The sequence below is a fragment of the Myxocyprinus asiaticus genome, chromosome 17, assembly GCF_019703515.2.
Source record: "Myxocyprinus asiaticus isolate MX2 ecotype Aquarium Trade chromosome 17, UBuf_Myxa_2, whole genome shotgun sequence".
NCBI classification, from domain to species: Eukaryota; Metazoa; Chordata; class Actinopteri; order Cypriniformes; family Catostomidae; genus Myxocyprinus; species Myxocyprinus asiaticus.
The window spans coordinates 17,976,905-17,993,051 of record NC_059360.1 but is presented as its reverse complement, the minus strand read 5'-3'; the positions used below and the strand labels follow the sequence as shown (position 1 = coordinate 17,993,051).

General features: G+C 37.2%; 1 protein-coding gene across 1 annotated transcript in view; it reads left to right on the top strand.

Annotated features, from left to right (window-relative positions):
- LOC127455038 (metastasis-associated protein MTA1-like) overlaps nucleotides 1–16,147 on the top strand; it is a 79,457-nt gene that overhangs the window by 61,605 nt on the left and 1,705 nt on the right. The window contains exons 10-17 of the mRNA XM_051722586.1: nucleotides 175–249; nucleotides 329–387; nucleotides 511–650; nucleotides 4,353–4,504; nucleotides 4,799–4,988; nucleotides 10,041–10,130; nucleotides 11,660–11,812; nucleotides 13,248–13,402. Coding sequence (XP_051578546.1) covers nucleotides 175–249; nucleotides 329–387; nucleotides 511–650; nucleotides 4,353–4,504; nucleotides 4,799–4,988; nucleotides 10,041–10,130; nucleotides 11,660–11,812; nucleotides 13,248–13,357 — 969 coding nt within the window. The 3' untranslated portion in view covers nucleotides 13,358–13,402. The remainder of the gene's footprint in view (nucleotides 1–174; nucleotides 250–328; nucleotides 388–510; nucleotides 651–4,352; nucleotides 4,505–4,798; nucleotides 4,989–10,040; nucleotides 10,131–11,659; nucleotides 11,813–13,247; nucleotides 13,403–16,147) is intronic.

Below are 16,147 nucleotides of genomic sequence, written 5' to 3'. Positions count from 1 at the left end.
ATCGGATCACCCAAAATGCATCTTAATACCAGATTGAAACAGGGTCTATGTATGTGTATGCAAGTGTACAGTATATATATGTATTAATATATTATTTTATGCATATACAGCAATTTCGGTTGTGATTTTATGAGAAATACTGGTTCTAAATTAGCTATTGTTTTAATATTCCAGCTTCCTTGGAAGTCTCTGACAAGCATCATTGAGTATTATTACATGTGGAAGACCACAGACAGATACGTTCAGCAGGTACGTATCATGCCTCTCTGTGTATACTGCTTAAAATGCTTGATAGATTTCACACTAACATTTTCTCTGTTTGATACAGAAACGGTTAAAAGCAGCCGAGGCTGAGAGCAAGTTAAAGCAGGTTTACATCCCCAACTAGTGAGTACCTCAAGGGGTCAAAGTTCAACCTTATATTTTGCATTTCACCACAAGCTTGAGTGATTGCACTTTGACCAGATAAAATCCAGCAGCCCTTGTGACCCACTTTTCTATTTTCTACAGCAACAAGCCCAACCCTAACCAGCTGAGTGTGAATAGTGTAGTGAAGCCCGGGCTGGTAAACGGAGCAGGGGTGGTGCCGGGGGTGCCGGGAGTGCCGGGCCAGCCTGTCGTGCTGGGCCGAGCGTGCGAGAGCTGTTACAGTAAGTCTTTGGCCAGTAAAGCTTCTTAACGTGTTTAAAAACACCCTGCATTAGGGCTTGCACAAATACTGGTACTTATTTTTGCTAGTTGACAAGTTGTCCAGAAAAGTAGAGCACTAATTGCTGTTTCTATTAAGTCCAATACTGTGTTAACATAGCGTGTGTAAGTGGAGAGAAACACCAAAGCGCTCCAGGTTAACTTGCAAATATATTTTGCTGTTGAAGTTTGCTATAAAAAGTAAATGACACACAGCTACAGTGAGACAGTTTGTAGACGGAGAATGATTCTTCCTTCTGTAACAATGTGTAGAACAATCTTAGCTGAAATCATGTGATCCACAACTAGTCAATGCAACCCCTACTCTGTACTTCTACACCGGGCGCTCATATATGCTTAAGGTTCTAACATCAATACAGTGAAGCTTTCTAAACTACCTGTTTTTTCAGCTTAATTTCAGGGTGGACTGGGGAGGAGCTTAACGTTATGAACATTTTTGACCTGTTCCGTTATTTTGAGTCACCTTGACTCAGAATCACATTTTGGGTTTAATGCACTAAAGTAAAAAAGGTCTCTGCTTTTGATATAACTATCATGTGTCTAAGCCAAACCTTTGCAGAGATATGATAATTTAATTGATGGCTGTCATTAAACTTTGTTTTTGAGAAAATTGACTATGGATTCCAAACAATTTCCAGACATCATCTGACAGAATTTAAAGCATATATTAAATAAAGACATAAATAACTAATAGGTTAAGTCAAAAAATATCATTATTTAAATTAATCACAATTAATCACATTTATCAATATTTACAGAGAAAGGCCCCAAATAAAAGTAATTCAGTATAGAATGATTAAATAAATACTGTATAAATATAACATGTCTATAATAAATACAATAATTCAGATAACGGTAATCATAAAATAATTCAAATAAAATATACAGATAATAATTCAAATAAAATATTAATTACATTATTGTGGGAAGTTTAAGAATCGATTAGGCAATACAAAAATTTGCTTTTGAATGCAATAGATTGTTTATTTCCATATTATTGAACATTAGCCTATCATTGGCCTGCAGTCCACAGCAATCCATTTTGCAATTGAATTCGACAATCTGTCTGAGATAGACTTACTATAAGGACGTAAAGACGTGTTAATGAACACACATGTCGGCCGGACACTTTTGGAGCATCTTTATTTGGATGCGTCATTTCATAAACAGCATTTTTGGGATTGTCAAGTTAAACTTAGTTTTAAACTTAAGAGCTTTAAACTCGAGACCCCTGCATTCAGAGTTGTACTTCATACAGCTGTGTTTGAACTTAAGAACTTGTCGCTGGCCCTGTCCCAAATGGCACCCTATGCCCTTGCAGTGCTCCTTTGAGTCCAGACCTTGGTGATGTAAGTGAGTGCAGACCGATGGGGTGCTAGTCAGCAAGTCCATGAGGGTGCAAGAGTTATAAAAGCGTGCATTTGAGCCGCATTTTTTAAATTACATTTTTGTTATACATACAGTTTTACAAATTATTATTAGAAAAGGTAATATTGAATATTTGTTTTTATTTTATTTATTTATTCTCCCAATCTGAAATGCCCAATTCCCAATGTGCTTTTAAGTCCTCGTGGTCGAGTAGTGATTCGCCTCAGTCTGGGTGGCGGAGGACGAATCCCAGTTGCCTCCACGTCTGAGACCGTTAACCCGCGCATCTTATCACAAGGCTTGTTGAGCGCGTTGCCACGGAGACATAGCGCGTGTGGAGGCTTCACGCCATCCACCGCGGCAACCGCGCTCAACTCACCACACGCCCCGCCGAGAACGAACCACATTATAGCGACCATGAGGAGTTTTCCCCATGTGACTCTACCCTCCCTAGCAACCGGGCCAATTTTGTTGCTTAGGAGACCTGGCTGGAGTCACTCAGTACGCCCTGGGATTCGAACTAGCGAACTCCAGGGGTGGTAGCCAGTGTATTTTACCACTGAGCTACCCAGACCCCAATATTTGTTTTTATTAAATAATTCCAATAAACACACTGACAATAAAGCATTACAATATTTAATTATGAGCCTCTGAAATACAAAGCGCACATAAAAACAAACAAACAAAAAAAACCATCTTTTTAAATATTTAGAGGACAAATAAACATGACTCAGTTACCTAGATAGTTGCTGACAGGTGCTTAAAACAGTCAGATGTATAGAAAGGACAACAGACATCGAACACCAACGTAGATTGCATAAATCATTATTATTATATACACACATACACACTTCTTCAGGTTATATATCGCCGGTAGAACGAACATTGCCATTTAAATAAATAGAATGAATCTTGAAAGCTACAGCTATGTGCAGGAACGTGCTCTCTCATGTCCTAATATTTTAGATCCTCTTTAAAACAATATAGCAAAAGTTTAGTTTTAAGTTATTTACTTTTATGAACGCAAAACTTCCCCAAGAAAAACTATTCAATATAAACTGAATATGAATGATTCCATCTGTTAAACTAAATAAAACAATGTTTTTTTTAAACCGGTTATACACATCACATTAAAAAGTAATACTATATACACAAGAAAAGCAAAGAGATCTGTCATTGACAATCAGAGAAAACAATTATTAAAGTCAGTATTAAATCTGCACTAGATATCGCCTTGTCCGAAGTAATATTTCTTCTAGCACGAAACTCCAGTTCACTGTGATTGGTCAAGAGGATAAGCAGTGTGGACTGTTGGGTAGTTGACCGATGTGGGCTCGGCCAAAGGGCGCATCGAGGGCACAAATGAGGCGCTCGTGAGCACCTTTCTGAACGCTAAAATGGAAAATGGGACACTTTACGGTCTCGTGGACTTCGCAGGAACACGCAAATGAAGGCCATGAGACCACAAGTCCACATCAAGTGTGCTGTTTGGGACAAGGCCTGTCTGCTGTGGTTGGTTGTCTGTACAGCTGCTTGTTGCCTGTAGAGCTAGAGTTGCTTACTGCCCCCTGCTGATTACTACTCGTAAAAAATCAAAAAGTACTTCAAGCTTGAATTGCTCCGATGGTAGAAAAATTCCTTATGTTCCGGGGAAATTATTAAATGTGTTAATTTTTTTTAATGTGTTATTTTTTAATATAATTAATCGCACTGAATTTACACGTTAAATTGACAGCCCTACTTAAAACATAGGCTATCCATGTAGTAACACTTGAGGAACATGTATAAGTTTCCTGTGGTAAATGTACCCTTAGGTAAAAGTTGTTGATATCATTGACGTCTATCCATGGTTGAAACACTGATTCGCCATTATATGACAGATGATAATTTCAGCCATTTGCACTTTATCTTTCTAAATCCCTTCTGATGTTCACTCTTGTGTTTTTTTTGTTTCTTGCTTTAATGTGTAGGAAAGAGGAGGGTTGAGATACTATATGCAGCTATCCTGTTTAAATTGACAGGAGCTATAGAGCAGTGAAAGAGCATAAAACAACATTTATAATTTGGATTTCATGACAACATTGCGAAAATTTGAAAGCTGAGACTTAATAATAGCTTTTCAACCTAATTTCATGTTTCTTCAAAAATGGCCCATAGCAAATGATAGATGCATCACATATGTTCCCTTTAACATTAGTGTTTGTTGAAAATGTAACTATGACTGGAGCAAAGTAGTTTTGGAAAGAACTTTGTTTTATGTGTTTGTGTGCGTGTAGCCACCAGTTCATATCAGTGGTACTCATGGGGGCCACCCAACATGCAGTGCAGACTGTGTGCCTCCTGCTGGACCTACTGGAAAAAGTATGGAGGCCTGAAGATGCCAACCAGGCTGGATGGAGAGAGGCCCGGGCCCAACCGCAGCAACATGGTGGGTTTAATGTAGATTGTCTCCAAACATACTCTGCAGGGCTCAAGACATTGCTCATGAAGTTCTCTTTCTCTTCCCATAGCCTGTTTTATTTAGTCTGTTTTATTTTTTCTTTTGCTGTGCAGTTCTCTTTTATTGTGCTTCTTTGTGACTGTTAAATGGAAGACCCTGAGTGAATAAGCAGAACTTTTCATTTATGTTTAAAACTTCAGGACATTCACTTCAATTCAATATTTAGATTCCGCTGTCACCCAGGCCCTCTCTCTCATCTCTCTGTCTGTGTTTGGTTTTCAGAGTCCTCACGGTCTGCCGGTGAGTCACAGTGGAAGCCCAAAGGTTGCTGTTAAGACCAGACAGGCGTTCTTCCTGCACACATCTCAGCTGACCAAAGCAGCTCGACGCGTCTGCCAGGACCTATTACGATCCAGATTCTTGGCCAGACACCCCTATATACCTGTCAACACAGCCGCTATCAAAGCAGAGTGTGAGTATCTGCTAACCGCTGCTGTATTAGTTCTGTCATTGATCTAAAACTTAAAAAGACAATCAGTGTGCTTTGAGAATCACAACATAGCTGTACAGGCATTCAACTCGGTACTAGGGATGTGCAAAACTACCAATTTTCATAATCGACTAGACGGTCGGTTGTTTGAACGACTAGTCTGTGTTAAGGATGTATATTTAGCCCCTGTTGTGTTCACGTGACCCTGATCAGATGTGTTTTAGAGGGATTTATATGGACACAAAGTGCAGCACTTCAATATGATGACTAATGGATATTCAACAAATAAATAGGCTAAATAACTATTAAATCTTTTACACAAAACAAAAATTAAGAAATCAAAGAAAGAAAAGTAAGAAATAGGAAACGTTCCAATACAGAGTGGCACAAAACCGCTTATACGCATCCTGAATGCAGAATTACGTGCTTTAATGTATCCGAAGTGATTCAGGGCGAACCTCGCTGTGATAATATTTCGGTTACACATCTAGTTCTTGACATCAAGCAGTTTAAACCTTTTTTACTGCAACTATTTAAGAAGTGTCGGACAAAATCAACAAAAGACCTTAATCTCTCCACAGCACCTCACAAATTTTGATGCAGCGCTTTGCTGTAACAACAGCACATAAAAGGACTAAACAATGCATTAAGGAGATGAAATGTCTTGCAGAGGGTTTCACTGTGCTGACTGTAAAACTGTAATGCACAGCAAGCTATCATCATGCAAAATGCTCTCGAAGAAGTTGAGTCTCAATTAATTTGAGAATTGCGTCTCCCATTAAAACCACCACCACCAATGTTCCCTCTAATTTTTGTTCTTGCTGAGCAAATCCTATTTCTACTGGGCAGAACCTTCGGCCACCTGAGCAGAATTTATATGTATATTTATACACTGTATATACTGTACATGCACACACTGTACATTAAATTGAACAATTCCTAATATTTGATATGTCAATACCACAGTAAAAATTGATAGACTAATATGCTATTGAATAAATTCCTTTATTTAAAAAGTTAAATATTAATGTACATATTAACTTATTTAATTTAATTGTTTTTTCAATTAAGTAACATTTTTTAATGTTTTGAATTATTCAGGTAAATAGACATAATAATAAAGCAGTAGCCTAAGTGTAAAGTAAACTAAGAACAAAGAAGGCTAATATAAATCAAATAAATAAAGAGCCGTTGGCTTTCTTTTCAATATTGTTCTTTGATTAATATTAACAACATAGACAGTGAAGATCTATTAGGCTGCATTAGTGCATTTATACTGCAAAGTCTTATACGCAGATACGATATGATTTTTTGTTGCACCTGTTCCCATTCATGTTAGACATAAGTGATTGTTTATGTTAATCTCTCGCCGGACAAGCATGATCATAAGGAACAACCGTTCAGGTGCGCCGTCATATTTTCGCATTCACCAATAGCGCTCACGCCTCATGTTGTTTCATGACTTAATGTGTATTATTTAAGATTTTACTCAAAGTTTCAACTCCATACTGGAGAAGAAAATAAACATTCATATGGACTCCAGTTGAAACAGTGAGCATGCATTTAGCTATATTACAAGAATTCTCTAGTTTTTCCCCACACACCTTTGAGTCTGCGTGCAGTGCGCAAATATTTTTTTCATCTGCGCGGGAGTAATATTAGAAGTGTGCAGCCACGATTAGTCAATTATTTGACCACCCTGGCACATCCCTACTCTGTATCTTTGGTATGGAGGCCACAGGGAAGATATGAAGCCAAAATAGTAAACTAGCCACAACTAGTTATAAAAAAGTAAAAGTAACTGCCGCAATGCTAGGATTTTTGGGTGGTTGCCAAGGCATTGCTATGTAGTTGGTAAGATGTACCAACTGATTAACGTTGCTACGAGGTTGCTAGGATATTGCTAGGGTAGTCACGGTGGTTGCGTGACAAATGTTGTCATTAGCACAGTACGTAATTTGTGCATCTTCTGAAAATGCGCTTGACGTTGAATGTACTAAAGAGTATCACATAGCAGTCGTAGTGCACGTATGTCGAACACGTCCAGATGGGCTCGTGGTCATACTGTGGTCGACCCAAAATGGTTTTTTTAATTGCCGATGCCGATATCCAGAAAGCAGGATGGCTGATAGGCCGATATAATGCCGATATATCACACAATTTATTATAGTAAATAACATATACATAAAATTGCTCAAAAAATTAATGAACTTTTATTTAGCACTATGTTTTTCTCACAAAACATTAACATTGTAAAAAATAATCTTTCAAAAATATGATTGTTTTAAATGGTAGATAGCAGTTTATTCTGATTTTTGTTTAGTCATCCAATTTTATTTATTTATTTGCTCATAAAGAAATTGTTAATATATTAGGAAGGAGAAAAACCTGGTAGTCCAGCAACCATGTGCGCATTAATAATCGCATTATCTCCAAAAGACCAAATCAAACCAATTGTAAATACAGTGCACAGTGAATATGACATTTACTCATTGCTCAAGCGCTTTTACTTTGAAGTTGCTCTCACGTGCTAGTGCAGATCGAGCGAGAGCAGCAATCTACTGACTGCTTCTAGTTTACACAGCCCGGATCACCTGCTTGGATTGTCAGGTAATGACCGTCATGCAACATTCGTAAATAGGAGGAACTGAGTTTTGATCTAGGCTATTATAATACGCCCTTCAGAGGAAGATATACGAGTGCTCCACAGGACGCTGGATTTGCGCAAATTTTGTGAGGTTTGTGAATTACATCTGTTTAAACGAGATATCCACATATTGGCAGATGTACACTGGCGGCCAAAATTTTGGAATAACGTTTTGCTCTTATGAAAAGAAATTGGTACTTTTGTTCACCAAATTGGCATTCAACTGATCACAATGTATAGTCAGGACATTAATAACGTGAAAAATTACTATTAGAATTTGAAAAAAAAACTACTTCAAAGAGTTCACATCAAAAAATCCTCCATGTGCAGCAATGACAGCTTTGCAGATCCTTGTTATTCTAGCTGTCAGTATGTCCAGATGCTCAGGTGACATTTCACCCCACGCTTCCTGCAGCACTTGCCATAGATGTGGCTGTCTTGTCGGGCATTTCTCACGCACCTTACAGTCTAGCTGATCCCACAAATGCTCAATGGGGTTAAGATCCATAACACTCTTTTCCAATTATCTGTTGTCCAATGTCTGTGTTTCTTTGCCCACTCTAACCTTTTCTTTTTGTTTTTCTGTTTCAAAAGTGACTTTTTCTTTGCAATTCTTCCCATAAGTCCTGCACCCCTGAGTCTTCTCTTTACTGTTGTACATGAAACTGGTGTTGAGTGGGTAGAATTCAATGAAGCTGTCAGCTGAGGACATGTGAGGTGTCTATTTCTCAAACTAGAGACTCTGATGTACTTATCCTCTTGTTTAGTTGTACATCTGGCCTTCCACATCTCTTTCTGTCCTTGTTAGAGCCAGTTTTTCTTTGTCTTTGAAGACTGTAGTGTACACCTTTGTATGAAATCTTCAGTTATTTGGCAATTTCAAGCATTGTATAGCCTTCATTCCTCAAAACAATGATTGACTGACGAGTTTCTAGAGTTTCTTTTTTGCCATTTTTGACCTAATATTGACCTTAAGACATGCCAGTCTATTGCATAATGTGGCAACTCAAAAACAAACACAAAATGTTAAGCTTCATTTAATGAACAAAATAGCTTTCAACTGTGTTTGATATGATTTTCTAGTACCAAATTAGCAATTTAGAATGAAGTTGGAGTGATGGCTGCTGGAAATGGGGCCTATCTAGATTTGATCAAAAATGACTTTTTTCAAATAGTGATGGTGCTGTTTTTTTTACATCAGTAATGTCCTGACTATACTTTGTGATCAGTTGAATGCCACTTTGGTGAATTAAAGTACCAATTTCCTTCCGAAACAGCAAAATCTGTATATTATTCCAAACTTTTGACCAGCAGTGTATATAATGTAAGTTTTAATGACATTTGCCTTTTTATCATTAGACAAGACAGTTAAAAGTTAGTCGAGGAGAGACAGAGATGAAACAGGTGAGCACTTTAACATTTTTAGCTCATACGCATCTGTCGCAGCTCTAATATAAGTGACCATTTAACTGGGTTGTTGCACACCAGTCTATAATTGTAGTAACACGATGGCAGGTAACAAAAAAACGAACTGTGATTGGTTGTTTACATGTATCAGATGGCTCCTTCACATATTAGCAAGTGATTCTCGGCGCCCTCACAGCTTAAGAAACTAAATGGACAAACGGGAACATTTATCGGCCGATGCTGATAATTAAAAAATTCTAAATATCGTACGATTTATCGACCTTGCCGATAAATCAGTCGACCGCTATAAAACAGTGTACTTAGTAAAGGCCAAAGTATACTTCGGTGTGCCAGTACGTCTCATGCACAGTGCCCGTGACACAAATTCTACCATCAGCACAGTACGCACCGACTGTCTGCGCACAGCCTAGTTTTTCTGGACACACGGACAGTCTGGTGTCTTTGTGAGCACAAATAATAGCAATGTTTGCTTTAGCAAGCACCACTAATGTATAACCAATTTTGAACTACAAGTTTGAGAAACTGATTGGATGTGGACAGTGAATCACAGTGAGTGGCAATCCACTGTTAATGAAAGAGCACCAGGTTGCGTGACAATAAAAGTATATGGGTGTGTTGTTATTGCCTTGCGGCCAAGTCACTGCCATTTGCAAAAATCACAGATTGCTATTTTAAATAATTTACTGGTGATTTAATGGGCTGGTCCATTACATTTTAACACACCAACCCTCGTCTTAGTATGATGATGTCATGAGGGCTGCTCCTACTGATGCATACTTTGATTTTGAATATGTTTTTAAAGGATCTTTGTGCCGCCCACTGCCTGTCAAAGAAATAGTAATTATTTCATTCTTGATCGTGCGTACTTATTAATGGATTTTCTGCCTTCAGCGTTATTAACACCACCTCATGTTGTAATACATAGTTTTAATGGTATTTCATTGGTCACATGGTTTAAGGTGCTGTGCGATTGCCAGATGTGTCCAAAACACCTGCACCTCTAAAGCAGACCATAAGGAAGCCTTTGGAGTCAGTGGTTCGATATCTGGGTGAGTAAAATTGTTAAGTAAACATAAAATCAAAATCATCCATATTTACTTTCTCAATACATGTTTCAGGTCTTATTGTGAATAATTCATCTGTCTACGTTGTTCCAAAAACATCTTTTATAATCAAAATGTAATAACTTTTTGATGCCAAGGACTCCCATTTATGATGACCCCCTTTCAAGGGACCCCCTGTGAAAGAAATAGTTAACATGATATTACAAAGACATATTATTTGCTAAATTAAATAGTTGGCTTTTATATTGTCATTGTACTAAAGCAAAATTAATTGGTAACACTTTACAATAAGGTCCCATTTGTTAACATTAGTTAACTTGAACTAACAGTAAACAATAATTTTATAGCATTTATTAATCTTTGTTAATGTTGATTTCAACATATAGTAATACATTTTTAAAATCAGAAGTTGTATGTTAACATTAGTTAATGCACTATGAACTAACAATGAACAATTGTACTTTTATTAACACTAACAAAGATTAATTCTGTAAAAATAAATAGTTTATTGTTAGTTCATTATACCTAATGCATTAAATAATGTTAATGAGTAGAACCTTATTTTAAATATACATTTTTTATTACGTTGACTGTCTTTTTTCAGAGTAATTAATGTTAGATGTTTAAACTCAAAAAGAACAATTTTCAGTTCAGTTCATGTTCATTTGTTTAGTGCTTTTCACAATTAGTATTGTTTTAAAGTAGCTTTACAGAGAATAGTGAATTACAACCCTTATTTCTTACAAATAATATTTTTTTGATAATGCAGTATATTTACACTCACTGAAGAATTTATTAGGAACACTATGGTCCTAATAAAGTGCCAGACGTGGTCTTCTGCTGTTGTAGCCCATCCACCTCATGGTTCAACGTGTTGTGCATTCTTAGATGCTATTCTGCTCACTAAAATTGTACAGAGCGGTTATCTGAGTTAACGTAGCATTTCTGTCAGCTCGAACCAGTCTGGCCATTCTCCGTTGACCTCTCTCATCAACATGGCGTTTCCGTCCACAGAACTGCTGCTCACTGGATGTGTTTAGTTTTTGGCACCATTCGGAGTAAACTCTAGAAACTGTTAAGCGTGAAAATCCCAGGAGATCAGCAGTTTCAGAAGTACTCAAACCAGCCCATCTGGCACCAACAATCATGCCACGGTCGAAATCACAGAGATCACATTTTTCCACCATTCTGATGGCTGATGTGAACATTAACTGAAGCTCCTGACCCGTATCTGCATGATTTTATGCATTGCACTGCTGCCAAACGATTGGCTGATTAGAAAATTGCATGAAAATGTAGGTGTACAGGTGTTCCTAATAAAGTGTTAATTGAGTGTATTTTGACCCACTTTACAAATTTCATGTTGAATACCTGTTGCCTCGGAAATTCGTCACATTACAGAAGTAAAATGGGTTGTAAACAGGCTTGCATGGTGACCTAAACTTTTAATATCAAGTTTTTTGTTTGAATCAGGTCCATTTTAATCATAACTAGTCAAAACTGTCACATTCCAGAGGCCCACCCCCGCCCACCCAGACCGGATCCTCCGCGAGGAGCCAAAATTTCCACTGCTAGCCTGACGCCCATCAAATCGATGCCCATCCTCAACAACGGCTCTCCAACCATCCTGGGCAAGCGCACCTATGAGCAGCACAATGGCTTGGATGGTAAGCAATCAATAGCAGGAGTTGGATGGGTTGTGTTTGCAAGATGCTCTTCCTGTACTGCCCACACAACTCATTCTCTTCCCTGTCTTTTTGCAATGTCTCATTCACTTGTCTTTAACTCTCCCACTTGGATCTCCACCAACCTCCATACAACTACACACACGCTATACTTTAATCTCTGAATGGCTTTCAGGGTTGTCATGGTAACGGATCAGAAGTGACTCACATGGATTATTGGTCCTGCAGGAGATCAGACCCCCAAAAACACACCGACTAAAGGCACCATAACAGCCAATTCAATGGGGGGCTTCTCGACCATGTATCACTTTTTTGTGCATGCTCCCTTGTCACATTGTGCTAAATTACCCGCTTGTCTCCATGCAAGGGTTTGGAGGGAAACCAATGTTCCTCGGTTATATAAACTCCTGATGAGCCTGGCACCATTCTGTCCAAAGTAGCAAATCCTATTTTTTCTTCATCCCCATCCTGATTTTTTTTAGATTATTTTCTTCATATCAAATTTATTTGATGTGCTTATTGTTACAGTAAGCGCTTGGGTTATTTCATGCAATTGCAATAAATTGAATGTTTGTTTCCATGCTGCCAGCCTCGAACCTGGTCTTTTGTTCTGTGAGCTGCATGCAGTATGTTAACTAAAGGACAAGGTTAGCAAAAGAGCACATGTAGTACCTCTTGTAACCAGATGGGGACAAAACCCTTGAGAGATGAACAGCTCAAGAAACTACAGAATATCAGTCTCATAGAGACAGTAGCTTTGTTCTAAAACCTAGTGAGCTTTCTACTCCCTTTCTAAGTAGCTACCATCTCAAGGGGTCGTTTACACATGTTATTGTGTTCAGTCTACGCTATTTTTTTTTTTTTAAGTGTTTGTCCATGTACACAAATGTGCCAGATGGATGTCTTTTTGACTCACAATTGATTACATTAGAGTTTGACGTTAGCATATTGCGAAGTATACAGCACATACAAATATTAGGTAAAATAGTCAATTAAAACTGGATTGAACTATTTTCATTGATGCTTTTCAGTAACGGATGAAAAACAAATATATTTATTATCTACATATTTCTTGACTTCGTCCACCATCTTGATTTTTTTTCATGGATTACATCACAATACTTTATCGGATTGCTTTGTATGCGGATGTATTTGGCCAAAATAAGGTATCTTAGAATGCAGCATATTGTTACTGCCTACCTTTTGAAACGGCCTTCATGTCACTAGCGCATTTATGATTGGAACACAGTATTTTGTGTTGGTAAAATGTGAAAAAGTGACATTTGAAACCACTGTTTTTTTGTTTTGTTGTGTTTTTTTACATGACTTGCCTGTGAGGTCAGTTACCAACAAACATGGATGGATTTATCTCCTGTCTCTCTCTCTTTCTCTCTCTCTCTCTCTTTATGTGTGTCAGGGCCCAAACCCAAAGTCCTGGCTCCTCAGTGGGAAATAATGACCAAGAGGGTGTCTGAACAAGGCCGAATTCCCTCTGGACTGCAGGATGAGGTTCATGAACTGGACTGACCTCTGCACTGAAGACTGACTGCTATACTCAGACAAGGAGAGCAGGTATAGGACACTTGGGTATTTCAAAAACAATTTAATGATGCTTGCTAAGATTTTCACCTAGTGGATTATAAAAGCGGCACAAAAATCCACTAGACTTACATTGAGGGAATATATAAATACTCTGAATAAGCTAATTAAAACACTACCACTGTCTCTATGACTGATGTTTTCATCTGTTTGTGTGTTAGCATATGTGATTTAGTGTGCAGTGTTTTTGACTGGCCGATATCAATTACAAGAGTACCCACGGGTCTTTTAAGTCTTAAAACTTATTAAATTAACTTTTTAATATTTAATACCATAAAAAGTCTTGTATATCTAAAATAATATACAAGAAGTCTTAAATATAATTTGCAGAGGTCTTACATTTTTGGGTGTAGTAGAGAAGACCCTTAAAACAGCAAACGTGTGTTTTGATTAGTTTGTGTTAACTATAGAAGCCGATTTGCATGCTAACAGAGCTGTTAGAGTGGTACGGGATGCGCTGAGGTGGATTATGAGGTAAAATACCAAACGAAGGGGAAATGTTAGTTTAACAACAAATGGCTCGAAAATAATGATTTCTGACTGGTTAAAACAGGTTAACATTAGGTAATGCATGAATTCATGAATTTTAATGTTAATTTCTAAATATAATACATATAACTTTTACTGCATGTGGGCCTCATTCATGAAACACGAGCAGTACAATTGTAAATCATTCGTAAAGCAGTTCTGAGTTTTTGTATTTTGTATTTTTGTATTTTCAAAATTTTAGTTGGTACGAACGAAATTTACACCGGCTCCTGACCACGTGTAAATTGTGCGAAAGACATCCGAACGTTTTGTGTTCTTTCAGGCAAACTGCCATTCCACTTTGATAGAAGTGAAATTAAAAAAGTAATGAAAAAATTTACTAATAATAAAATGAGTAAAATTTACCTTAAACATTAACAAATTAGTAAAAAAAACAACAACAAAAAAACAAAGTAAAAAGTGGTGTTTTCGTTTTAAACCATAGCCTATACTTATTAAACACGTTTCTTTACTGCTTGAATAAATTTTTTTCAAAGTATAATTTTTTTCCCCCAACTCTGCTTATCGTTTTTCCAGCAGAAGTGCTTGATTTTTCTTGAAAAAATGAATGCCCTCGGCCTCTAACGTGACCGGTTGGACAGTTTTTTTTTTTATTTATTTATTTTTTTATTTCATATGAGCTCTATAATTTAGTATAGGCATCGGTAAATCGCGTTCAGTTGATAACGTATAGTTAATGCTAATGCTGTTAAATTTATTTTAAAAAACACATACGTTCACAATACAACAGGAAAAAATAGAAAAAGCCCACACATTTTCGTATAGCTTGCAAATCTGTAATATCTTACAGCGTTTCAGTCAAAGATCTTCTTCAGGCATTCTATTAATTTCTCTGAAGATTCTTCCATTTGTAATTATTTCACTTTTACCTTCATGATTTACCCGAGAACTTTCCCAAATGATGCTGGTGATGTGCTCTGAACTGAACCAGAGAAGATTAATGGTGGTGGACATCCTCCACCTGGTGTGAACTGAACATGTTTTACACTCATGTCAAACCATTTTTATTGACCTCTTGAACTGTTTGATTCACAAAAGAGCGTCATGTGACAGCAAAAACATGGGATGACAGTAAGTCCTCACTTTCTTTTAGAAGCTACTGTGCTTGCTAAATCAAAATTTTATATTGTGAATGCACTTCATTCATAAAAACTATTTCATTACTGTTCCACATAGATGTTAAAAGCATTTACTAGTGAGTCTGGTGCCTTCCTTATATGACGTTTTCATGGGTGTGAATTATGATGATTGTAAATTAACGTGCCCTCTTTACGAATGTTTTAAATTCACTAACATACGCAGGTTTTACTGACAAATCTGGGGAGTACGAAGCGTTTGTGAATCTGGCGGAAAGTTTTCAAAAAGGTCCATTTTATGCACAAATTACTCTGAATTTACTCAAATATTTACAAAGGTTTCATGAATGAGGCCCTATATGAATTAGTATAGGTTAACATTACGTAATGCATTCATAATGAATTCATAAGACATTTATAGTTTTTATGTTATATTATATTTAGAGCTGTCAGAATTAACCCGTTAACACATAAAAAGTTTAACATGTTCATTTTTCTTAATTACTATTAATGCATTTACCGTTAATACAGCATGAACCAGCATAAACACTTGTTTGAAGGGTGGGACCTTTGCAATGTGTCGATGTGTCTGCCCGTAGTCATCACACTGACGCTTACTACCACAGAAGCAAGTCAAGTCTTAGCTGTCACCTTAGCTGCAACTGCTTTTCATGTGGAGCTCAAAGCGGCGATGTACACTGGGGTTGATGCCCTGACGCGAATCATGAATGCAGCTTCACAATTGCTATAGCAAAGCAGATAGCCACAGTCTGCCAGCTGATTAATATTGTGGAGGATGAGCGTTTAAGAGATTTAATGCCCATCACAATGAATATGCAACCTATGTGGGGACTAGTTCTTTCAGTTAGTCAAACTCCAACTTGGACTTTGGGAAATGTTTAATGTTACTTGAACTGGTGCTATTTTAGTGCATTTCTATCTTTATATTGTGGAAGGCTCTGTTTGGAAAATGTTAATAAAGCGTTATTATGATTGTTACATATTGTTGTGTTTTCTTTCCTAAGATGGAAATAAATGCATTTTGACTGGTGTATATAGTGTCAAGTTTCTGCACTTTCAAAATTTGCGATTA